Source organism: Bufo bufo, chromosome 7 (assembly GCF_905171765.1).
Source record: "Bufo bufo chromosome 7, aBufBuf1.1, whole genome shotgun sequence".
Lineage (NCBI taxonomy): Eukaryota > Metazoa > Chordata > Amphibia > Anura > Bufonidae > Bufo > Bufo bufo.
Genome location: NC_053395.1, coordinates 10,152,600 through 10,179,412, shown reverse-complemented (window position 1 = coordinate 10,179,412; position 26,813 = coordinate 10,152,600). Strand labels below are relative to the sequence as shown.

The 26,813-nt window shown below is 47.7% G+C and overlaps 1 protein-coding gene across 1 annotated transcript; it reads left to right on the top strand.

The window, feature by feature from the left end:
• Positions 1 to 302: 302 nt before the first annotated feature.
• LOC121007991 (apoptosis-associated speck-like protein containing a CARD) lies at positions 303 to 22,610 on the top strand. The gene is made up of 6 exons (XM_040440264.1): positions 303 to 762; positions 4,031 to 4,150; positions 5,703 to 5,958; positions 18,291 to 18,362; positions 18,563 to 18,639; positions 22,248 to 22,610. Exons 1-6 carry the CDS (start codon positions 486 to 488, stop codon positions 22,502 to 22,504), a joined length of 1,059 nt encoding a protein of 352 aa, XP_040296198.1. The 5' UTR covers positions 303 to 485; the 3' UTR covers positions 22,505 to 22,610.
• The last annotated feature ends 4,203 nt before the right edge of the window (positions 22,611 to 26,813 follow it).

Genomic DNA, 26,813 nt, shown 5'->3' with positions numbered 1-26,813 from the left:
GATTGTCTGGCAGGTTATCGTGACTGAAAGCTCTTGCAAACACTCATTCCCGACAATCTGTCCGTCTAAATGTGCCGCCATTCAACCTAAGAATGAACAAAACGCTCGTTCATCGGGTGATCCTGTCGTTCGTGCACGGACTCCAATCATTGATCTGATGTCCAGAAAGAGTGCAGCTCTATGAGGACGAGCAATTACAACAGCCCCTCGAGTCTTCATCGCTGCATATAAATACAGTGGGGTCTCCTTCACAGAGCTGTGACATGTGCAGTGTAAACCCGCCCGGTATCATTTCCAGGAAGTCACACACTTAGGGAGTGGCCGGCAGTAAAACAGCCCTATCCTATGGACTGTGCCGCGGGTTCTCTAAATTAACCCAATACAGCCCGGCCTCTCTGTGCGAAACAAAAACCCTCTCTTACTTTCACTTTCAATTCCAGCTGCCGAGGGACGAGACTACCTTGGGGGCCACTACTTAGGGGGACATGGGGAAGACGGTGCGAGACGTCCTGGTCCAGGCTCTGGAGAACCTGGAAAAAAAATCATTTAAGAAGTTCAAGAACAAGTTAAATGACTGGGAAATCAAGGAAGGGTTCAGCAGGATCCCCAAAGGTAAGCTGGAGGAAGCCGACCCCGAGGACGTGGCTGATCTGATCAGAAGATACTACAAGGATTTCTATGGGATTGAGGTCACCCTGGCTGTTCTAGAAGCCATAGAAGAGAAGACGGAGGCTGAGGAGCTCAGGAACGGCGTAAAGACCGGTAAGAGCGGGAAAGTCCAGCAAGAATACAGTCATCTGTCACTGCAACGGGACATAATACTAGACCAGGGGTCCCTGCAGTCCTATGTAACACCACAGATAACACAGTGATAACTCTCTGAGTACAGATAATGTAGTAGATGTCACCTGCAGTCCTATGTAACACCACAGATAACACAGGGATAACTCTCTGAGTACAGATAATGTAGTAGATGTCACCTGCAGTCCTATGTAACACCACAGATAATACAGTGGTAACTCTCTGAGTACAGATAATGTAGTAGATGTTACCTGCAGTCCTATGTAACACCACAGATAACACAGTGATAACTCCCTGAGTACAGATAATGTAGTAGATGTCACCTGCAGTCCTATGTAACACCACAGATAACACAGTGATAACTCTCTGAGTACAGATAATGTAGTAGATGTCACCTGCAGTCCTATGTAACACCACAGATAACACAGTGATAACTCTGAGTACAGATAATGTAGTAGGTGTCACCTGCAGTCCTATGTAACACCACAGATAACACAGTGATAACTCTCTGAGTACAGATAATGTAGTAGATGTCACCTGCAGTCCTATGTAACACCACAGATAACACAGTGATAACTCTCTGAGTACAGATAATGTAGTAGATGTCACCTGCAGTCCTATGTAACACTACAGATAACACAGTGATAACTCTCTGAGTACAGATAATGTAGTAGATGTCACCTGCAGTCCTATGTAACACCACAGATAACACAGTGATCACTCTCTGAGTACAGATAATGTAGTAGATGTCACCTGCAGTCCTATGTAAAACCACAGATAACACAGTGATAACTCTCTGAGTACAGATAATGTAGTAGATGTCACCTGCAGTCCTATGTAACACCACAGATAACACAGTGATAACTGAGTACAGATCATGTAGTAGATGTCACCTGCAGTCCTATGTAACACCACAGATAACACAGTGATAACTCTCTGAGTACAGAACATGTAGTAGATGTCACCTGCAGTCCTATGTAACACCACAGATAACACAGTGATAACTGAGTACAGATCATGTAGTAGATGTCACCTGCAGTCCTATGTAACACCACAGATAACACAGTGATAACTGAGTACAGATAATGTAGTAGATTCCACCTGCAGTCCTATGTAACACCACAGATAACACAGTGATAACTCTCTGAGTACAGATAATGTACTAGATGTCACCTGCAGTCCTATGTAACACCACAGATAACACAGTGATAACTGAGTACAGATCATGTAGTAGATGTCACCTGCAGTCCTATGTAACACCACAGATAACACAGTGATAACTGAGTACAGATAATGTAGTAGATATCACCTGCAGTCCTATGTAACACCACAGATAACACAGTGATAGCTCTCTGAGTACAGATAATGTAGTAGATGTTACCTGCAGTCCTATGTAACACCACAGATAAAACAGTGATAACTGAGTACAGATAATGTAGTAGATATCACCTGCAGTCCTATGTAACACCACAGATAACACAGTGATAGCTCTCTGAGTACAGATAATGTAGTAGATGATACCTGCAGTCCTATGTAACACCACAGATAACACAGGGATATCTCTCTGAGTACAGATACTGTAGTAGATGTCACCTGCAGTCCTATGTAACACCACAGATAACACAGGGATATCTCTCTGAGTACAGATAATGTAGTAGATGTCACCTGCAGTCCTATGTAACACCACAGATAGCACAGTGATAGCTCTCTGAGTACAGATAATGTAGTAGATGATACCTGCAGTCCTATGTAACACCACAGATAACACAGTGATAGCTCTCTGAGTACAGATACTGCAGTAGATGTCACCTGCAGTCCTATGTAACACCACAGATAACACAGTGATAACTGAGTACAGATCATGTAGTAGATGTCACCTGCAGTCCTATGTAACACCACAGATAACACAGTGATAACTGAGTACAGATCATGTAGTAGATGTCACCTGCAGTCCTATGTAACACCACAGATAACACAGTGATAACTGAGTACAGATAATGTAGTAGATTCCACCTGCAGTCCTATGTAACACCACAGATAACACAGTGATAACTCTCTGAGTACAGATAATGTACTAGATGTCACCTGCAGTCCTATGTAACACCACAGATAACACAGTGATAACTGAGTACAGATAATGTAGTAGATGTCACCTGCAGTCCTATGTAACACCACAGATAACACAGTGATAACTGAGTACAGATAATGTAGTAGATATCACCTGCAGTCCTATGTAACACCACAGATAACACAGTGATAGCTCTCTGAGTACAGATAATGTAGTAGATGTTACCTGCAGTCCTATGTAACACCACAGATAAAACAGTGATAACTGAGTACAGATAATGTAGTAGATATCACCTGCAGTCCTATGTAACACCACAGATAACACAGTGATAGCTCTCTGAGTACAGATAATGTAGTAGATGATACCTGCAGTCCTATGTAACACCACAGATAACACAGGGATATCTCTCTGAGTACAGATACTGTAGTAGATGTCACCTGCAGTCCTATGTAACACCACAGATAACACAGGGATATCTCTCTGAGTACAGATAATGTAGTAGATGTCACCTGCAGTCCTATGTAACACCACAGATAGCACAGTGATAGCTCTCTGAGTACAGATAATGTAGTAGATGATACCTGCAGTCCTATGTAACACCACAGATAACACAGTGATAGCTCTCTGAGTACAGATAATGTAGTAGATGTCACCTGCAGTCCTATGTAACACCACAGATAACATAGTGATAACTCTCTGAGTACAGATGATAGAGTAGATGTCACCTGCAGTCCTATGTAACACCACAGATAACACAGTGATAACTCTCTGAGTACAGATAATGTAGTAGATGTCACCTGCAGTCCTATGTAACACCACAGATAACACAGTGATAGCTCTCTGAGTACAGATACTGCAGTAGATGTCACCTGCAGTCCTATGTAACACCACAGATAACACAGTGATAACTGAGTACAGATCATGTAGTAGATGTCACCTGCAGTCCTATGTAACACCACAGATAACACAGTGATAACTGAGTACAGATCATGTAGTAGATGTCACCTGCAGTCCTATGTAACACCACAGATAACACAGTGATAACTGAGTACAGATCATGTAGTAGATGTCACCTGCAGTCCTATGTAACACCACAGCTTCCTCCATGGCAGTGTGTGAAGCCTGGCCTGACCTTGCTGCTTCTGTTCTATGTATTTTCAGTGAATGGCGGGGCCGTCCAGGAGCCCAGCTCGGGGGCAGATCAGGGAGCCACGTCCAGAGGTGAGCAGAGGCCTGAAGGCTCCTTAGAAGGTCTCCCGAATCCTCAGTATAATCCAATAGGTAGATATAGACAGAGAGCAAATACAATCTAATAATAATACCTGTATAAGACCTCATTCAGACTGCCACATGTCCTATCCGTGTGCACAGCAGTCCGCACACGGACATCTTCCCCAGAGTGTGCACGGCTTCAGTCCATGTCTCACGAAATATGGACCTGGAGACCACTGGATGTGGCCGCCCCCAGGGCTGTGATACTATAACCCAGGGACACTCAACCTGCGGCCCTCCAGCTGTTGCAAAACTACAACTCCCAGCATGCCCTAATAGCTGTAGGCTGTCCAGGCATGCTGGGAGTTGTAGTTTTGCAAAAGCTGGAGGGCTGCAAGTTGGGCGTCCCTGCTATAACCCATAGTGCTCGATGGTGGAGTTATGGAGCCTGCAGGTCTATAAATGCTACATGGAGGCCACGCTTCCAGGGGTGTCACTGAGAAATGCTCCAACATCACTCAGGATCGGTCACCCAGATCAGTGGGGACCCGATTCCTGGCACGCCTGCCGATCAGCTCTATCGTACGGGCGCTGCCTCTCCTACGGGGCTCCTCGGGTTATCCCTGACCCATCTGTAATTAGTGGTGAGAATGTAAGCAAGATGTACGAGAGGGGGGGGGAAGAAACCCGAGGGTCCGTCTAGATTTCTTTCCAACAAAAAGGCTAGAAAGCACTAAAGCTGCAGCCACATATAGAGGACATGTAGGGGACATGTAGGGGACATATAGAGGACATGGAGAGGACATGTAGAGGACATATAGAGGACATGTAGATGACATGTAAAGGACATGTAGGGGACATGTAGAGGACATATAGAGGACATGTAGAGGACATATAGAGGATATGTAGGGGACATGTAGAGGACATTTAGGGGACATGTAGGGGACATGTAGAGGACATATAGAGGACATGTAGGGGACATGTAGAGGACATTTAGGGGACATGTAGAGGACATATAGAGGACATGTAGGGGACATATAGAGGACATGTAGGGGACATATAGAGGACATGTAGAGGACATGTAGGGGACATATAGAGGACATGTAGGGGACATATAGAGGACATGTAGAGGACATATAGGGGACTTGTAGAGGACATGTAGGAGACATATAGAGGACATGTAGGGGACATGTAGGGGACATGTAGAGGACATGTAAAGGACGTGTAGAGGACATTTAGATGACATGTAGATGACATTTAGAGGACATATAGGGGACATGTAGAGGACATGTAGAGGACATTTAGATGACATGTAGATGACATTTAGAGGACATATAGGGGACATGTAAAGGACATATAGAGGACATGTAGGGGACATATAGAGGACATTTAGAGGACATATAGAGGACATTTAGAGGACATGTAGAGGACATATAGAGGACATGTAGGGGACATATAGAGGACATGTAGAGGACATATAGAGGACATGTAAAGGACATATAGAGGACATGTAGAGGACATGTAGATGACAGGTGACCTCTCCATGGAGGGGGCATGCACATGCTGTGATGTATGCGGATGTTTCATAGGACATCACTCACGTCGTATGTTCTAATTACAGACACGAAGCATTTTGTGGATCGGCATCGCGCTGCACTGATATCACGGGTGGTTCTGGTGGCTCCGATCATAGATGACCTCTATGGACGACTACTAACACCTGAAGCCTATGAGACCGTGCGCAGCAAGGCGACCTCTTCGGAGCAGATGCGGGAGCTCTTCCGTAATGTGGAATCCTGGGGAAACGAAGACAAGGATCAGTTCCTGAAATCTCTGAGAAAACATAACTCTCCGCTCATCAGGGATCTTGAAGCAAAGTAAAGCCTCAAGGACAGTGGTTAGAGCGTTAGCTCCTGGGATCAGTGTCATGCAGCTGAAGCTATGGTACGGACTGTTGTGCCGTACAGCAGCTGAGAACAATATGGCTCCTCACCCGTTCAGAGTCCTCGTCCTTGATGATTCTGTCTTTTCTATAATAAAACCGAGAAATAAACATTTATTGTAGGTTTTGTCTCAGTTTCTGATTATGGACGCGGCGTCGCGGAGGCCACGCCCAGGTGTCTTGTCATCACAGCGTTTAGAAGATTTCCTGTCACCGCCTGACCCAGGAGGCAGAAGGGAGGAGAGCGATCAGGACGCCTCTTTCACACGAGCGAGTTTTATGTCCGAGTGCGATGTGTGAGGCAAACACACAGAATCCGGACCAGTCACTTCAATGGCTCTGTGCCCATGAGCGTCGTTTTACACGCATTATTTCTGCGTTCAGGAAAAATCGCTACACATTCTATATTCATCACAGATGCGGACCCATTCACACCTGGAGATGCGGTGCGGAGGCACGGATCGTAACCCCGCGGAAGCACTACGGAGTGCTTCCGTGGTGTTTCTTACCATGCCTCCGCACCCCAAAAAAGGAGTGCATGCACTACTTTTTTGTGGTGCGGATCATTGGATGCAGATTGCGGACCCCATTCAAGTGAATGGGTCCGTGATCCGCATGCAGCTACCCCATGGGTCGTGTGCATGAGCCCTAACTGGTAACTGACAAGCAACGTCTCCTGCCTGCTAATTATCTCCTACCATGGGGAGCGGCAGACGGCATCAGGGGCAGATCCCACAGCACGTAAGAAACGCAGAGCTCCGGCCTCAGATATAGAGAAGACCGGCCCCTCTGATGTAACATCTAGGACTATGCTCACATCTACAGTACAGACCAAAGGTTTGGACACACCTTCTCATTCAAAGAGTTTTCTTTATTTTCATGACTATGAAGGCATCAAAACTATGAATTAACACGTGTGGAATTATATACATAACAAACAAGTGTGAAACAACTGAAAATATGTCATATTCTAGGTTCTTCAAAGTAGCCACCTTTTGCTTTGATTACTGCTTTGCACACTCTTGGCATTCTCTTGATGAGCTTCAAGAGGTAGTCCCCTGAAATGGTCTTCCAACAGTCTTGAAGGAGTTCCCAGAGATGCTTAGCACTTGTTGGCCCTTTTGCCTTCACTCTGCGGTCCAGCTCACCCCAAACCATCTCGATTGGGTTCAGGTCCGGTGACTGTGGAGGCCAGGTCATCTGGCGCAGCACCCCATCACTCTCCTTCATGGTCAAATAGCCCTTACTTTCAAAGTTTTCCCAATTTTTCGGCTGACTGACTGACCTTCATTTCTTAAAGTAATGATGGCCACTCGTTTTTCTTTACTTAGCTGCTTTTTTCTTGCCATAATACAAATTCTAACAGTCTATTCAGTAGGACTATCAGCTGTGTATCCTCCTGACTTCTCCTCAACGCCACTGATGGTCCCAACCCAATTTATAAGACAAGAAATCCCACTTATTAAACCTGACAGGGCACACCTGTGAAGTGAAAACCATTTCAGGTGACTACCTCTTGAAGCTCATCAAGAGAATGCCAAGAGTGTGCAAAGCAGTAATCATAGCAAAAGGTGGCTACTTTGAAGAACCTAGAATATGACATATTTTCAGTTGTTTCACACTTGTTTGTTATGTATATAATTCCACATGTGTTAATTCATAGTTTTGATGCCTTCATAGTCATGAAAATAAGGAAAACTCTTTGAATGAGAAGGTGTGTCCAAACTTTTGGTCTGTACTGTACGTCGGAGCAGATTTCAGGCCAGCACAACGGACACCTCGGTGTAACCAGACGGACCCCCTCCATCCTGGGACGGATCTAACGCATCACTGTGGCCTCAATGTAGAAGCTATGATGTGAACAGAGCCTTACCTACAGTCATGTGAAAAAATTAGGACACCCTTTGAAAGCATGTGGTTTTTTGTAACATTTTTAATAAATGGTTATTTCATCTCCGTTTCAACAATACAGAGAGATTAAAGTAATCCGACTAAACAAAGAAAACTGAAGAAAAGTCTTTTCAAGATCTTCTGTAAATGTCATTCTACAAAAATGCCTATTCTAACTGAGGAAAAAGATAGGACACCCTCACATGTATTCCCTCTTAAATTGGCTCAGATCTCACACAGGTATATCACACCAGGTGCACATAATTAGTAGATCGTTACTCTGCATGTTGAATGAGGCTTGCCCTATTTAAACCTCAGACATTTAGTTTGGTGTGCTCCTGACTGTTGAAGTGAGAGTGAGCACCATGGTGAGAGCAAAAGAGCTGTCAGAGGACTTCAGAAAAAAGATTGTAGCAGCCTATGAGTCTGGGAAGGGATTTAAAAAGATCTCAAAAGATTTTGAAATCAGCCATTCCACTGTCCGGAAGATAGTCTACAAGTGGAGGGCTTTCAAAACAACTGCCAACATGCCCAGGACTGGTCGCCCCAGCAAGTTCACCCCAAGAGCAGACCGCAAGATGCTAAAAGAGGTATCCAAAAACCCTAAAGTGTCATCTCGAGAACTACAGCAGGCTCTGGCTACTGTTGATGTAGAAGTACATGCCTCTACAATCAGAAAGAGACTGTACAAGTTTAACTTGCATGGGAGGTGTGCAAGGAGGAAACCTTTGCTTTCCAAGAGAAACATCGAGGCCAGACTGACATTTGCCAGCGATAAAGTTGACAAAGACCAGGACTTCTGGAATAATGTTCTTTGGACAGATGAGTCCAAAATTGAATTATTTGGACACAACAGCAGAGGACATGTTTGGCGTAAACCAAACACAGCATTCCAAGAAAAGAACCTCATACCAACTGTGAAGCATGGAGGTGGAAGTGTCATGGTTTGGGGCTGCTTTGCTGCAGCAGGACCTGGTCAGCTCACCATCATAGAATCCACGATGAATTCTACTGTGTATCAGAAGGTGCTTGAAGAACATGTGAGACCATCAGTTAGAAAATTAAAGCTGAAGCGGAACTGGACCATGCAACATGACAATGACCCAAAACATACTAGTAAATCAACCAAAGATTGGCTGAAAAAGAAGAAATGGAGAGTTCTGGAATGGCCAAGTCAAAGTCCAGATTTGAATCCCATTGAGATGCTGTGGGGTGACTTGAAAAGGGCTGTACGTGCAAGAAACCCCTCAAACATCTCACAGCTGAAAAAGTTCTGCATTGAGGAGTGGGGTAAAATTTCCTCAGACCGATGTCGAAGACTGGTAGATGGCTACAAGAACCGTCTCACTGCAGTTATTTCAGCCAAAGGAGGTAACACTCGCTATTAGGGGCAAGGGTGTCCTATCTTTTTCCTCAGTTAGAATAGGCATTTTTGTAGAATGACATTTACAGAAGATCTTGAAAAGACTTTTCTTCAGTTTTCTTTGTTTAGTCGGATTACTTTAATCTCTCTGTATTGTTGAAACGGAGATGAAATAACCATTTATTAAAAATGTTACAAAAAACCACATGCTTTCAAAGGGTGTCCTAATTTTTTCACAAGACTGTACATGATCTGAGGCAGTCTGAAATTCCTCTGTGTTATCAGAGGCTCTGGCTGCTGCTCTTCCCCCATGCTTTACAGTGAAGCTCTGCTTCTTTAGAATGCTTAGTGAGGGCACGACCAGTCAGGTTTCTAATGTAGTGAGTTTTGGCTTCCAAAACTGCATCAGGAAACCTGACCGTGTGACTGCGCCCTGAATATGGGCTCCTGTCGAGTAATCCCCTACGAGGAGGACATTTCCATGCAGTGTATTAGGACATGCTGCGTACACAGAGGGCGAGGGGTGTCTGAGCAGGTCTCCCACTTACCCTAAGCATTCAATACTTCGGACGATAAAAGTGATTGTTCTGCTGCCGGTGTGAGAATGACGATGAAATGAAGAGCATTAAAGGGGAACTCTCACTGAGCGAGGTCGCCATGATCACACAGAAGGTTACTTTATTAACGTCTTCCATGATGGCTCAGGAGGTCGGTCACGCTCACTACCGGGATCAGAGTAAGGGCTCGTTCACACGAACGTGTGAAGCCCGTGCTGTGGACCACAAATTGCGCTCCGCAATGCACGGGCAACGTCCGTGGGGCAGGCGCATGGGGATCACTTGAATGGGTCAGCAATCCTTCCGTTCCGCAAAAAGAGCAAGTTCTATCCTTTTGCGGTGTGGAAGCACGGAACGGAACCCCAGAAAGCACTCTGTAGTGCTTCCATTCCGAATCTCTGGATTTGTGGACCCATTGAAATGAATGGGTCCGCATCCGTGACGCGGAATGGCCACGGAACGGTGCCCATGTATTGCGGATCCGCAAATGCGGTCCGCAATACGACAACGGGCAGCACACGTTCGTGTGAACGAGCCCTAACTCCAATCCCAGCAGTCTCAGTAGTGACCATGGCATCGGAGCTCCCTCAGTCCTTGTAGGTATCTCTTATAGTATTGAGCTCCAGAAAAAGTTAACATCTCATTTTTAGCGCCAAAATGAAACCCCAACAACAATGCAGAATTGCAGTTTTTTCACAGAGTCACCCCATAAATTCTTGTAAGCTATACAATACAGTAGAGGTACCCCAAAACGGTAGAAAGAAAAAATACAACCGGCTCCGGATAAAACAAGCCCTCATACAGTTCTGTCATCAGAAAAATGAAAGAACAAATCGCTGGAGCCTCAAAGGGGATGTGCCGCCCTTAAATGTCATTTTAATATAATTCAGCATAAAAAACATGAAGAGTTTTGTAATTTACTTTCTGTTACAAAAATGCTCCAGTTGTGAGATATTCTCTTTACTTCAGCATAATGGCGCCCCCTGGTGTTTAATCTGTACGGCAACGCCTCATTCACACGTCAGTGATTGAGAGCCAGAACCAGGAGTGGAGCCTCCACGGACATGAGGTAGAAGAGAAAGATCTGCTCCTGTTCTGTGTTTACAGCCGCACCTGGATCTGGCTCAAAATCACTGATGGAAATCACTGACCAAACACTGACGTGTGAATGAAGCATTAGGTGCATGTCCATCTGAGGTGGTCACACATGCTCAGCCGTATCTACTGTTAGAAGCTGACAGTTACAGGTAGAGAGCTGCAGCAAAAAAGACACACCCCTGAGCTGCAGCAGACTGGCCACACCCCCTGAGAAGGTACACACCCCTGAGCTGCAGCAGACTGGCCACACCCACTGAGAAGGTACACACCCCTGAGCTGCAGCAGACTGGCCACACCCACTGAGAAGGTACACACCCCTGAGCTGCAGCAGACTGGCCACATCCCCTGAGAAGGTACACACCCCTGAGCTGCAGCAGACTGGCCACACCCCCTGAGAAGGTACACACCCCTGAGTTGCAGCAGACTGGCCACACCCCCTGAGAAGGTATACGCCCCTCAGATGCAGCAGACTGGCCACACCCCCTGAGAAGGTATACGCCCCTGAGATGCAGCAGACTGGCCACACCCCCTGAGAAGGTATACGCCCCTGAGATGCCAGCTTGAAAAAAATCTAACAAAGCAACTGGAGCAATGAATGGGGAGATCCCTGGATCCGTGTAAGGTACTGGGCTGGATCTAGTTGTCAGAAAGAGATTGTCACTAGGGTTGAGCGAATAGACTTTGGATGAAGCATCCGAAGTCGATTGGCATAAAACTTTGTTCCAAGTGGTACCTTGGAACCGAACCAGAGTTTGGGAAATGTTTTTTTACGGTACAAATTAATTTATGAAGTTATTACCCGAAGTCTGATGAGACTGCGGCTCATCGGAGCCAATACATTCTAATACTGTACGGAGCTCCTGCTCTGTACAGTATTGGAACAACGTTTTATGCGAATGGACTTCGGATGTTTCATCCCTAATTGTCACATACAATACAATGTCTGATTTTCATTTTTTTACATGCCATGTTATAGCCCATTTTATTGGTTACGATACTTATGTTTTCACACTTTTTGTGTCCCTGTGAGATCCCCTTCGGGCTGCGGGCCATACATTTCACAGAGTGATGACGCTGTCCCACAAGACCCCGGCAACACATCCCGCCGTGTAAAATCATGAATGCAACTGTACGAGAGGAGGAGCGAATGACCGTTCTGAACACGATAGTAAACGCCATCCTGCGTCGCTCAGCGCTGGTTTCGGGGGTTATCTGCTTGCGTAAAAGGACGCTTACAGTCTGCAGCGGACTTCATAGACGCAGCTCTGCTCCTGCTCTTCCTTCCGTCTCCACATTTCGTAGCCTTCAGGAAGAAGCTGCATATTATAAACACAATGAAAATGAATGGATAAGCAGGCACACCCCGATTTGGGTCAGTCTATTAATTTATTTATATATCAGGCGATTGTAGAATGTGTATATATATAATATAGCAAAGTGTGAAAGAATGTAGTAAAATTAAAGAAATAAAATATGCTGAATGTCCTTTTAATAGATGGTAGAAAGTTGTGCGGATAGTGGTAAGAATGAGTGGGTCACCACTAGAGGGTCACCAGCTGGTGGAGGGTGAAAAAGATGCGCTAATAAAAATGATTATCCTTGTTCATGTGGTTTTTCATAAAACAGCAGCCACTAGACGGAGGATAAATAGTGAATTTTTTATTCTTATATCTCCACGTATAGGGTAGTCTTTTATAAAGTAATGTTCACTGGATAGGAGATAAATGGTAAATAATGCGCCTTTATATCCTTATGTCTCCTTTTATATAATCACCGCTGTTAGGTGGAGGGTAAATGATGCGCCTTGTGAGTGTCGCTGTCTGTTCAGTCGACTTTCATAGAGCAGCAGGCATGTACATAGTAAATTACATGTAGCAATATGTATCGTTGTATTCCTGATGCCGAGCTGCGGGAGAACGGGACGCCCTGTGCCTGAGTGCGGCGTCTCGCTACAGAGGTCACTTACCCTTCACCCGGCGCTCTTGTGTTCTGTCCTCAGGTAGTGGTCGGCTGTCCCTGGGAGGCTATCTCAAATCCAGTTCACTTACCAGGAGTCGGCGGCGTGTCTCGTGTTGCCTAGGACGCCGAGGGGGAAGCGTGGTTCGCGCGTCTGGAGAGTGACGCAAGCGGTCACGTGATCGCGATTTTCTCCCGGCTTATTCAGAATGGTCTTCTTGTCTCTGTTTCGAGTGATGGGTGTTCTGACAATCCTCTGCTTCTTAAACGCGTTTCGGGAGTCTCTCCCTTCATCAGTAGGTGGAGGATTGCGGTAAATACTGTGTGAGCTAATTACCTTTGCCAATCAGTGTTCAGATTTTAATTAGTTGCCTTATTCAAATCGAATATGCTGAATTCTTATTTGGCACATTGAATTTGTGGCGAGAGTAAAATTTGTACAAATTGTGAAAATGTACAACTTATGGGTTTCTATAGTATAGAAGGGTATTTGCTGTGTAAATCTTCACAAGTTGATAGTGTTTATGGTGTAATAGGGTAATTGTTATTATGATTGCGAACTTAATTATTTTGTTAATTATTTTGTGTAGGTTTGGAACTTCTTTGTATATTTAATGTGGATCTTTATATGTCTTCGCTATGGTGTTGCTGGTAGGTCCTGATGTTTCCTGGTTGTTAGCAGACAGTGGGATGTGCCCATTATATCACTGGTCCGTAGTATGAAAGACCCAGTGACTGTCCGGGTTTGTCATCCCTGTATATTCCAAAGAGGATGAACAACACATAACACAGTAAAAAAAAAGTAGTAAAAAAAGGGAGGAGAGAGCTTAGATAGGTTCAAAATTGAGGACCTAAAATTTGGGGTATATGGGGCACGTGAATATGGTGGTAATCTGAATATGAATGTGGTAGGAGAATCATCCATTCAGAAGTTGAGGGCCCAGTTGATGTCGGGTTCTCCATTGTTTTGGTCTCATGTAATTTTTCTTGGTCTTTGTCTTTATATCTATGATTGGCAGTGGCGTGCCCAGGGTGTTTGGCACCCGAGGCGGGTCATTTCTCTGGCACCCCCCCCCAATAATTGACCACATACCTCTTACATCCAGGGACATCTCCTGTCATGTAGACCTTCTCTTTCCTCTTCTCCTCCGTTAGACCGCCATGAGAAAATCTTTCAGCCGCATCTCGTCTCTACAGAGTTTGTAACACAGACACGTTAGATTTCTCAATTTTTCCAATTTACCTGTGCCCGTTGTGCCCCCCAATGTCCAAGGTACTATACTGCTGAGAAAATAGTGACCCTAATAGACATAATTGGGGTAATTTATCAAACTGGTGTAAAGTAGAACTGGATTTCCAAAAGAGCTGTCAAATATGAAAGGTGGAATCTGATTGGCTGCTATGGGCAACTAAGCCAGTTCTACGTTACACCAGTCTGACAAATGACCTCAAATGTCCCTACAGTGTCCACAGCAGCTATAATGTCCCCTAGAGACCCCCAGTAATAATAATAACCCCCTATACTGTGCTCCAGGTAATAATCCCTGTATAGTGTCCCCAGAAATAATAGACTGGCCTCTACTGTGCCTCCCCAATAGAAAGGCCCCCATGCTGCCCCCCACACAGTAATGTCCCCCACGCTGCCCCCCACACAGTAGTGTCCCCCACACAGTAATGTCCCCCACGCTGCCCCCCACACAGTAGTGTCCCCCACACAGTAATGTCCCCCACGCTGCCCCCCACACAGTAGTGTCCACCACGCTGCCCCCCACAGTAATTTCCCCCACGCTGCCCGCCACACAATAGTCCCCCCACACAGTAGTGTCCCCCACGCTGCCCCCCACGCAGTAGTGCCCCCCACACAGTAGTGTCCCCCACGCTGCCCCCCACACAGTAGTGTCCACCACGCTGCCCCCCCACAGTAATTTCCCCTACGCTGCCCGCCACACAATAGTCCCCCCACACAGTAGTGTCCCCCACACAGTAATTTCCCCCACGCTGCCCCCCACACAATAGTCCCCCCACACAGCCATCCCTCCCATAATAAATTGCCCCCCCCCCCCCACTGTGCCACACAGTATCCCACCATATTCCCCCCACGTCCCCCAAAGTTTCCACATTATAAAATAAAAGTTTGCCCCCACACGTCCTCTGTGTACCCTGGCCCCCTCATGTCCCCCAAAGTTGGCAAAAAAAAAAAAAAAAAAAGAAAACCCTAAAGCTAAATACTTACCTGTACTTGCTTGCAGAGTCCCGATAGTGATATCCGGATCATGAACGAATCCTTCATTTGAACCGATTCAGTTCACTGAACCGGAGGAGTCGGTTCACTTGAATGATCCGATCCGTGTGAAACGGCTCAGTCAGATTAGCATAGAGGCAGCAGCAGGCAGTGTAATAGGAGCAGACAGTGGAAGCTAGCCCCGCCCCTCCCTGCCCTCCAACCAATCAGAGGCAGCCAGCACAGGGGGAGTCGCAGGGACTCAGAGAATCGTCTGAGTCTATTAGTTATAAGAATGGAATGAGTCAGAGACTGTGTCACCGAGTCCCTGCCAGACTCCCTGCTCTGCGGCTCCCTGTCTCCCGACAAGCCGGGGGGGCATTAGTATAGCATGTAGCAGAGCTGTGTGTGTACAGGGTGCATGCAGCAGTGTAGCATGTAGCAGAGCAGGAAGTCTGGCGGCAGGGACTCGGTGACACGTTTCTGACTCATTTGATTCTTTTAACTAATAAACTCTCGGACAATTATCTGAGTCCCTGCAATAACTATACATTGTAATTACATCCCAGTCTGCTCCACTGCATTCACTGCAGCAGAGCTGTGTTTGCCAGGAGCAAGTCCCTCTTGACCTTCGGTTCACTTAAAGGGGTTATCCCATCTTTTGAAGTCTGCCTAATTGTGTAGTTTTTGACACCAGTATCAACTTACCCAATAGAAGTTATCAGAGATTCGTCCTCCCTTCTTATACAGGTTCTTCTCAAAAAATTAGCATATTGTGATAAAGTTCATTATTTTCTGTAATGTACTGATAAACATTAGACTTTCATATATTTTAGATTCATTACACACAACTGAAGTAGTTCAAGCCTTTTCTTGTTTTAATATTGATGATTTTGGCATACAGCTCATGAAAACCCCAAATTCCTATCTCAAAAAATTAGCATATCATGAAAAGGTTCTCTAAACGAGCTATTAACCTAATCATCTGAATCAGTTAATTAACTCTAAACACCTGCAAAAGATTCCTGAGGCTTTTAAAAACTCCCAGCCTGGTTCATTACTCAAAACCGCAATCATGGGTACGACTGCCGACCTGACTGCTGTCCAGAAGGCCATCATTGACACCCTCAAGCAAGAGGGTAAGACACAGAAAGAAATTTCTGAACGAATAGGCTGTTCCCAGAGTGCTGTATCAAGGCACCTCAGTGGGAAGTCTGTGGGAAGGAAAAAGTGTGGCAGAAAACGCTGCACAACGAGAAGAGGTGACCGGACCCTGAGGAAGATTGTGGAGAAGGACCGATTCCAGACCTTGGGGGACGTGCGGAAGCAGTGGACTGAGTCTGGAGTAGAAACATCCAGAGCCACCGTGTACAGGCGTGTGCAGGAAATGGGCTACAGGTGCCGCATTCCCCAGGTCAAGCCACTTTGGAACCAGAAACAGCGGCAGAAGCGCCTGACCTGGGCTACAGAGAAGCAGCACTGGACTGTTGCTCAGTGGTCCAAAGTACTTTTTTCAGATGAAAGCAAATTTTGCATGTCATTCGGAAATCAAGGTGCCAGAGTCTGGAGGAAGACTGGGGAGAGGGAAATGCCAAAATGCCTGAAGTCCAGTGTCAAGTACCCACAGTCAGTGATGGTCTGGGGTGCCATGTCAGCTGCTGGTGTTGGTCCACTGTGTTTTATCAAGGGCAGGGTCAATGCAGCTAGCTATCAGGAGATTTTGGAGCACTTCATGCTTCCATCTGCTGAAAAGCTTTATGGAGACGAAGATTTCATTACCAGCGCCAAAACCACTGGTAAATGGTTTACTGACCATGGTATTACTGTGCTCAATTGGCCTGCCAACTCTCCTGACCTGAACCCCATAGAGAATCTGTGGGATATTGGGAAGAGAAAGTTGAGAGACGCAAGACCCAACACTCTGGATGAGCTTAAGGCCGCTATCGAAGCCTCCTGGGCCTCCATAACACCTCAGCAGGGCCACAGGCTGATCGCCTCCATAACACCTCAGCAGGGCCACAGGCTGATCGCCTCCATGCCACATTGCCGCATTGAAGCAGTCATTTCTGCTAAAGGATTCCCCACCAAGTATTGACGGCAGAACTGAACTTAATTATTTGAAGGTTGACTTTTTTTGTATTAAAAACACTTTTCTTTTATTGGTCGGATAAAATATGCTAATTTTTTGAGATAGGAATTTGGGGTTTTCATGAGCTGTATGCCAAAATCATCAATATTAAAACAAGAAAAGGCTTGAACTACTTCAGTTGTGTGTAATGAATCTAAAATACATGAAAGTCTAATGTTTATCAGTACATTACAGAAAATAATGAACTTTATCACAATATGCTAATTTTTTGAGAAGAACCTTTATATTTGACCTTCTTTTGTAGCCTTGTTTACTGCCGGTCGTTATAGGTTACGGCCACCCCAGCAACATCGGAGCATTTGCCGCGCTTGCGCGCTATCCTCTTCTTTTTTTTACGCAGCCCGACCTGACTCTCGGGCTTGCGCTTTTTTTCGCACCTGCGCGGTGGATTCCTTTAGTTTGTCCTAGTTTTTTTTTGTTGCAGAGAACTCTCTGCGCCTGCGCGCTTGTTAGTTCTCCTGCGCTTGTAGCTGCGGCGGCTGAGCGAATGATTTCCTGCTCACACGGGAGCGCGCACGCCAAACAAGGAGGCGGAGTCAGTAAACGCCCCCAGACTGAGCAGTTTCTCGAACATGAGAGAGCAGCCACGCCATGGAAATGAGAAGGTGGGATAACCCCTTTAAGAGCCGACTCAGGAAGTGAACCGAAGATCCGATGAGCTGAGCATGCGCACTGATCTTCAGTTCACTTGCTTCTGCCGAAGATCCGATTCATGAAAAAGATCCGAACTTCCCATCTCTGAGTCCCGGCAGAGGCGAGCACGATGACGTCATCACGCGCGCCTGCGCCGGGATTTCACTACCGCATAGGCTTTAGGCCTGAAGCCTATGTCGGTGATCGGCGGCGGGGCAGGGAACTATGCGCTCCGCTCCCTGCCCCGCCGCAGTATGTGGGACTGTTAGTGAGATAATGGACCTTTATGTCTATGGGTAGTGGAATAATAGTATATATTATAAACACAGGCAGTGTGAGGGTTAATACATGTTCCCGCCACTTTCAGTTTGTAATCTATAACCCTTCCTGGTTTCTGCAGGAAATACTACAACCCCAGCATAAGACAGCTGCTGCCCTGTGTGTGTGGAGGATCGCCCGGCGGACATGGCAGGTAGGTGGCCGCAGACCATACGTGTTCACCGCCCATCCACACAGCAGTACCCGGTAGTCCCTCCCCCTCTTGTCCACTGATCTGCCACTTCCCTTCAGAGCGCTGTGCAACCCCGTCCTGCGGCGCATAATCCCGCGAGACCGCCGAAGGAGGTCACGGCTCTCGCGAGATTACGCGCAGCAGGACGGGGTTGCGCTCTGAAGCTACTTGCAGACCACGGGATTACAACGTCCAGGAGCAGCAGCAGCAGGTCCTGGATGTCCTTGCCGAGTACAAGGTGGGCGAATTTGTATGGCGGTGGGGGCGGGGCGAATTTGTAAGGCGGGGGCGGGGCGAATTTGTAAGGCGGGGGGGCGAATTTGTAAGGCGGGGGCGGGGCGAATTTGTAAGGCGGGGGCGGGGCGAATTTGTAAGGCGGGGGGGGGGCGAATTTGTAAGGCGGGGCGAATTTGTAAGGGGCGGGGCGAATTTGTAAGGGGCGGAGCGAATTTGTAAGGGGCGGGGCGAATTTGTAAGGGGCGGGGCGAATTTGTAAGGCGGGGGGGCAAATTACATGATGGGGCAGTGTGGGGGGGGCAAATTACATGATGGGGCAGTGTGGGGGGGCAAATTACATGATGGGGCAGTGTGGGGGGGCAAATTACATGATGGGGCAGTGGGGGGGGGCAAATTACTTGATGAGGCAGTGTGGGGGGGCAAATTACATGATGGGGCAGTGTGTGGGGCAAATTACATGATGGGGCAGTGTGGGAGGGCAAATTACATGATGGGGCAGTGTGGGGGGGGGACATTACATGATGGGGCAGTGTGGGGGGCAAATTACATGATGGGGCAGTGTGGGGGGGGAAATTACATGATGGGGCAGTGTGGGGGGGCAAATTACATGATGGGGCAGTGTGGGGGGGCAAATTACATGATGGGGCTGTGTGGGGGGGGGGAGCTACATGATGGGGCAGTGTGGGGGGGGGGGGTACATGATGGGGCAGTGTGGGGGGGGAAATTACATGATGGGGCTGTGTGGGGGGGGGGGGAGCTACATGATGGGGCAGTGTGTGGGGGGGGGGAAATTACATGATGGGGCAGTGTGTGGGGGGGGGGGGGAAATTACATGATGGGGCTGTGTGGGGGGCAGTATTACTAATGGGGCATTCTAGAAGGGAATTACTATTGGTGGGACTATGAGGAGCACTATTACTTTGGGGGCACTATTATTTCTTCAGGATAGTATTTGGGGGTATTGGGGGGCACAGCGAGCAGCAGGATAGCACTGTGGGGGCTCCAGGTTGGGGGATGATGATAGAAAGGTGAGGACACTAATGTCCGTGTGTCACACTCTGCAGAGACGAGGCGGCTGAGAGAAGTCTCCGGACTGAATGCAGAAGATGATGACAGAGAAGATCCACATCCGAGGAGACGTCACCTGGAGGCCCCGGATGTGAGCGGTAAGTGCTGCTGTATAGCGAGTACAGCAAAATGCGGTGTGTGGGGGGAGGGAGGATTTAGAGAACTGGGCCAGGGTTAATGCAAAGTGTTAATATGCACTGTGACTATAAGCCCTGTACTGTGTTGTCACTGTTCATATTAACCCTTTACTGTCATGTCACTGCATATTAAAGGGGTACTCTGAAGGATAGGAGATAAGTGTCTGTTCGGGGGGGTCTGGCCGTTGGGATCCCCCACGATCTCCTGTATGGTTCTCCGGATCTCCTTGTGCCCGGAGCGGTGGTCAGTGTATCTATGGGAGAGCCGCAGATACAGCACTTGTATATCTCCATGGAGGGGGGGTGCTGACCACACCACTGCTCCGTGCGGTGGTTGACGCAGCTTATTTCTTGAGGACTGAGCCGTGGCGCCGTACGGGAGATCACGGGCATCCCAACGATCTTCATGGGGGCCTCATGTTTGAGTTTCGACTAAGACCTCACAAAGTCTAGAACCGCCTCTGCTGCCGGTATCGTCCTGTATATACAGGGTCACGGCTCATGCACATTCGCCGGTCAGCTGGCTGAAGAGAGACGGCCGCGCTCCGTCCCAGCGTCTCCGTCCCTTCATTGTTTACCTGATCGCCGTCGACATGGCAGCCATGATCAGTGACATTACAAGCCGTCTCACTAATTTCAATGGGGCGCTCCTTCCTATTCAAGTGTATTGCAGTGAATGGGGCGACTTCTTGTAATTACACTGATCTCCGCTGCCATGCCGACGGCAGGTAAACAATGCACGGAGCGCGGCCTTCTCTTCAACCAGCCGATCGGCGGGACTAAATCAGTGATGTGTGAATACACACAATAAAATGCACGGGTATATGCTGCCCATGGAGAACACGTACGGCACGCGTAGAGGAACACCGACGTGTGAATGAGGCTGGAGGTGGGGGGCGCTCTTCAGTGAGAGGGAACAGCCCCACGCCACTACAGGCAGTGAGGCGGGAATGCTGCCATTGATGGCGTCTCCTCTTCGGCGGTCTAGCTGCCAGTATATTACCATTGGCACGCCATCCGCTTTTCGGCCGTTACAGGCACTTGTGGATGGGGTGATATGCACCATTCTCAGTGGCGGCCTGCTCACGGTCCTGCACCTAAGCCGGCCGCACATGTTATATCTATGTGGACCAACAATTTTGGGGAAGATAAGGATCGGGCATGTTGGATTTCAGCCGCCCACTCCTGTTGTTCTCGGGGATGTCAGCCACTGATTGGAAGCAGCTTTCTCTCCAGCACAGTGGCTCGGTGGTTAGCGTGACATTTGTATGTTCTCCCCGTGTTTGCGCGGATTTCCTCCGTGTTCTCCAACACTCTGATGTCGGCTCCATTAGGGTCAGCGAGTGATGACGCCTGTACAGCGCGGCGCCGTATAAGTGAGAATCATAAATTCACTTGGCAGAGCACGCTGTATATGAGAGGATTGGGACAGCAGCTATCTGATATGTATAACCAGCTGCCGATCCAAACAAGCAGAGCTGCAGTGTAAAACATGGATTCTGAGATTCTTATGAGACAGGAGCTGAATTTTAGACTGATGAAAAGCTAATTCATACGTCCGCACTCGGTCCGGGAAAGGCAGGCCAGACCGAGCTCCGCTCCTCTGACCCGAACTACTGCATCAGAGTCATTTTTGATGCCGTCAGTTCCTATCTGATTGAGAATCTACTGTACTGCGCTCACATGATGACGTATACAAAAGACCAGCGATCAGACGCCATCATAAATCACTATTAGGGCTCATGCACACGAACGTATTTTCTTTCCGCTTCCGTTCTGGTTTATTTTTGCGGACCGTATGCGGAACCATTCACTTCAATGGGTCCACAAAAACAACGGAAGGTACTCCGTCTGCATTCCGTTTCCATATTTCCGTTACGTAAAAAAGTAGTGCATGTCCTATTATTGTCCACAAATCACGGTCCAAGGCCCCATTCAAGTCAACGGGTCCGCAAAAAATACTGAACGCACATGGAACACATCCGGACGTCATCCGTATTTTGCGGATCCGTACTGTAGAAATGCTACGCCCAGCCCATATTGCTCATGTGTTTGGTGATTAATAAGTTACTGTTTCCATTTCTAATCTGCAAAAAACGGATCGCATACGGAAACCATACGGATATGTTTTGTAGAATAACGGCACGGAAGAGGACTTAAATCAGAGGGAAAAAAAACTCAGATACGGAACAACGAATCCGTGGAAAAACAGACCACAAAACAACAGCGGTCGTGTGCATGAGCCCTTATGCAGTCAGTTTGGGTCAGGGGAGCCCCAGTCAGACCGAGCCCGGTGACCGGAACCAGGGTCCACTTTACCATTATTTCGGCAGCGAGAAAGTTGCTGTTACATCAGGGAGGCAGATTCGGAGGACATCAGAGTCAAAGCATCTTCTGATTACAGATGGGGAGCATTTTGTGGACAGACATCGAGCTGAGCTGATAAGACGGGTGAAGCTGGTGGATCCGATCCTGGATGATCTCCATCAGCATAAGCTGCTGACAACCGAGGCCTATGACACCGTGCGCAGCAAGGCGACCTCTCAGAGGCAGATGCGGGAGCTCTTCCGTCACGTGGAATCCTGGTGGAATAAAGACAAGGATCAGCTCCTGGAATCTCTGAGAAAAAATAACCAACCGTTCATCAGGAATCTGGAATAGGATTGTGATTAGAGAGCTAGCTCCTCTGGTCAGTGCTTCAAGGCAGCGGTTATAATAAACGGGTATGTCGGCGCTCACGGCTGTCTTGGTGTTTGTGTATATCGAATGTATGTCTAAGAAAAGACATAGGGGGGGATTTATCATGAGGGGGATCTTTGAAGTCAGTTTAGCTTGAGTCTGCCTCGTACTTTATGCCTCGTTTATCAAATGTCTCACGCTGTTTGATAAATGTGTCGTCTTATCCTTAGACCTGACACTTATGTCTACAGAAGCTCCTCCGCCCTCCTTCTGTAGTGAGATTGCCACTTTAACCACCTCAGCCCCCCTAGCTTAAACACCCTTAGGCTACTTTCACACCTGCGTTCAGGTGTCCGCTCGTGAGCTCCGTTTGAAGGGTCTCACGAGCGGTCCCGAACGCAGCCGTCCGGCCCCAATGCATTCTCAGTGGAGGCGGATCCGCTGAGAATGCATCCGTCTGGCGGCGTTCAGCCTCCCCTCCACTCAGTGAGCGGACACCTGAACGCTGCTTGCAGCGTGCGGAGGCGAGCGGATCCGTCCAGACTTACAATGGAAGTCAATGGGGACGGATCCGCTTGAAGATGACACAATATGGCTCAATCTTCAAGCGGATCCGTCCCCCATTGACTTACAATGTAAAGTCTGAACGGATCCGCTCAGACAACTTTCAGACTTAGTTTTTTTTTCAAACTATAATGCAGACGGATCCGTTCTGAACGGATGCAAACATCTGCATTATAGGAGCGGATCCGTCTGATGAAACATCAGACGGACCCCCTCCGAACGCAAGTGTGAAAGTAGCCTTAATGACCAGACCACTTTTTACACTTCTGACCTACACTACTTTCACCGTTTATTGCTCGGTCATGCAACTTACCACCCAAATGAATTTTACCTCCTTTTCTTCTCACTAATAGAGCTTTCATTTGGTGGTATTTCATTGCTGCTGACATTTTTACTTTTTTTGTTATTAATCAAAATTTAACGATTTTTTTGCCAAAGAATGACATTTTTCACAACATCCATATATAAAGTTTTCTCTAAATTTATTGTTCTACATGTCTTTGATCAAAAAAATTGTTTGGGTAAAAAAAAATGGTTTGGGTAAAAGTTATAGCGTTTACAAACTATGGTACAAAAATGTGAATTTCCGCTTTTTGAAGCAGCTCTGACTTTCTGAGCACCTGTCATGTTTCCTGAGGTTCTACAATGGCCAGACAGTACAAACACCCCACAAATGACCCCATTTCGGAAAGTACACACCCTAAGGCAGTGGTGGCGAACCTTTTACAGACCGAGTGCCCAAACTGTAACCCAAAACCCACTTATTTATCGCAAAGTGTCAACACTGCAATTTAATATGAACAGTGTCAGACTGGGGTGCCTAGGGCCCACCAGTAAAATTTATTTTGGGGGCCCACCGTACGGATATATTCAAATATAATAAATAATCTAACAAGTTTTTTTTTATATGCATCGGCTGGTTGAGGTGCTGTACATTGAATATATGTATGTAGTGCAGTAAGTCTACTGTGCTATAAGCCACTTGTGCAGGGGGTGGGAGACTAGGGGCCCACCGGGGGATTCACCTGTACCCCTGTGGGCCAGTCCGAGCCTGAATATAAATACCAATATAGTATATCTTCCATGTACTTTTATAATTTAGCTATAATATCCTGCCTACATTCAATGCACTGCCTGTGCTGTACATAGTGCGCCCTGCGCTGCCTGTGCTGTACATAGTGCCCCCTGCGCTGCCTGTGCTGTACATAGTGCGCCCTGCGCTGTTCATAGTGCGCCCTGCGCTGTTCATAGTGCGCCCTGCGCTGCCTGTGCTGTTCATAGTGCGCCCTGCGCTGCCTGTGCTGTACATAGTGCGCCCTGCGCTGTTCATAGTGCGCCCTGCGCTGTTCATAGTGCGCCCTGCGCTGCCTGTGCTGTACATAGTGCCCCCTGCGCTGCCTGTGCTGTTCATAGTGCGCCCTGCGCTGTTCATAGTGCGCCCTGCGCTGTTCATAGTGCGCCCTGCGCTGCCTGTGCTGTTCATAGTGCGCCCTGCGCTGCCTGTGTCGTACATAGTGCGCCCTGCGCTGCCTGTGCTGTACATAGTGCGCCCTGCGCTGCCTGTGCTGTTCATAGTGCGCCCTGCGCTGCCTGTGTCGTACATAGTGCGCCCTGCGCTGCCTGTGTCGTACATAGTGCGCCCTGCGCTGCCTGTGTCGTACATAGTGCGCCCTGCGCTGCCTGTGCTGTTCATAGTGCCCCCTGTGCTGTTCATAGTGCGCCCTGCGCTGCCTGTGCTGTTCATAGTGCGCCCTGCGCTGCCTGTGTCGTACATAGTGCGCCCTGCGCTGCCTGTGTCGTACATAGTGCGCCCTGCGCTGCCTGTGCTGTTCATAGTGCCCCCTGTGCTGTTCATAGTGCGCCCTGTGCTGTACATAGTGCGCCCTGCGCTGCCTGTGTCGTTGTCACTGCCAGAGCTTTGGGACGTTCTCACAGCTCTGTTTCTCCACCCCTGTGATGATGTCACTACTAGAGCTGGGAGGAGTTCTCACTACTCTGTTTACTTTTGGTTTCTTTCACCACAGCTGTCCTTCATGTGTTTGATTTCCCCCTCTTTATATCACCCCTCCTCCTATGATAGGATGTGGATTATAGTTCTCACTTCAGTTGTGGCTCTAGCTTTGGTTTCTTCACTTGTGGCTATCAGTCCACTGGACCTGTGTTCTGCTGCAGCTAGCACTCCGGATTTTGCCAGCCTGTCCTTGGATCCGTCTTCTCTGCGGCTACAACACCTTCAGCTAAGTCTGCAGACATTGTTGTATTCCTGTTTGTTTTCTGACTGGATCTGAGGTGGCCACGGTTCCCTCCATATACTGAGTAGGGCACTGGTGGCCGTGCCCCTTCCACTATTGTAGGGGTTACAGTGGTCATTAGTCTTAGGCACGTGGGCATGCCTCGTTCCGCCTTTTGGATCCGGGCATGTGCTGTAGCAGAATAGGGAAAGCGTTGAGGGTCGGACAGGGGTCACCCTTTATCCTCCCTAGTTCTGGGTCCAGTCAGTTGCTCTGTTCTGTGAATTACTATCGCTGCTCACATACACCTGTGACATTATAATCCACCAAAACCGTCCTTTTTTGACATGGATCCGCTTTCTGACCTGGTTGACCGCATGCAGGGTCTTTCTTTGGAAGTAGCGGATCTCCGTCAATCTATGATCCAGCTTCAAGCATTGGGCCCTGCTCCGGCTCATGGAGTCTGTTGCGAGCCAAAAGTCTCACTTCCGGAGACGTTCTCCGGGGGCAGTGAGAATTTTGTTCGTTTCAGAGAGGCATGCAAACTCCATTTTTGCTTGTGTCCCCACTCTTCTGGTAATCAAGAGCAGAGGGTGAGGATTGTCATCTCCCTGCTCAGGGGTAATGCTCAGACTTGGGCTTTTTCGCTGCCATCAGGGGATCCCTCCCTTCGATCCGTGGAGGGATTTTTTGTGGCCCTGGGGCAGATTTATGATGACCCGGATCGTGTTGCTCTGGCCGAATCTAACCTACGTGTTTTATGCCAGAACAAACTGTCTGCGGAGCTTTATTGTTCTGAATTTCGGAGATGGGCAGCTGATTCGGGTTGGAATGATGCTGCACTCCGGAGTCAGTTCTGTCATGGTCTCTCGGAGAGATTAAAAGATGCGTTTGCTTTCCATGAGAGACCAACGTCCTTAGAGTCTGCCATGTCATTGGCGGTACGCCTTGACAGGCGTCTAAGAGAAAGAAACGAGACCTCTCTGTCCAACCATTGTCAGTCTAGGGGCAGTGGTGCGGACTCATTCAGTGTGCAGGGGCCTCATCCTGTCTCGCTCCCCTCTGAGGAGGAGCCCATGCAGCTAGGTCGACTTGCCCCTGATAAAAGAGGATTTAGTCCTCAGAGTATGGTCTGTTTTTGTTGTGGGGGAATAGGTCATTTGGCAAATGTTTGTCCGTCTAGGAGATTCTTGAACCGTACTAAGAGCGATAATAAGAGAAAAATCTCAAAAGGTAAATCATCGAGTTCTGCTTCATCTGCTACTTTGGGCAAAGTTGATGTAGGATTTGATGCTTTTCCTCTGACCTGCAGTTCCCGTTTTCTCCTGTCTGCCAGGGTGGCGCTAGAGAGCAAGGTCATTTCTTGTGAGATTTTTGTCGATAGTGGAGCGGCCGTCAATCTTATTGATACTCAATTTGTAGCCATGCATGGTTTTCAGGTTTGCACATTAGATAAAGATATACCTGTTTTTGCTATTGACTCTGCTCCACTCTCA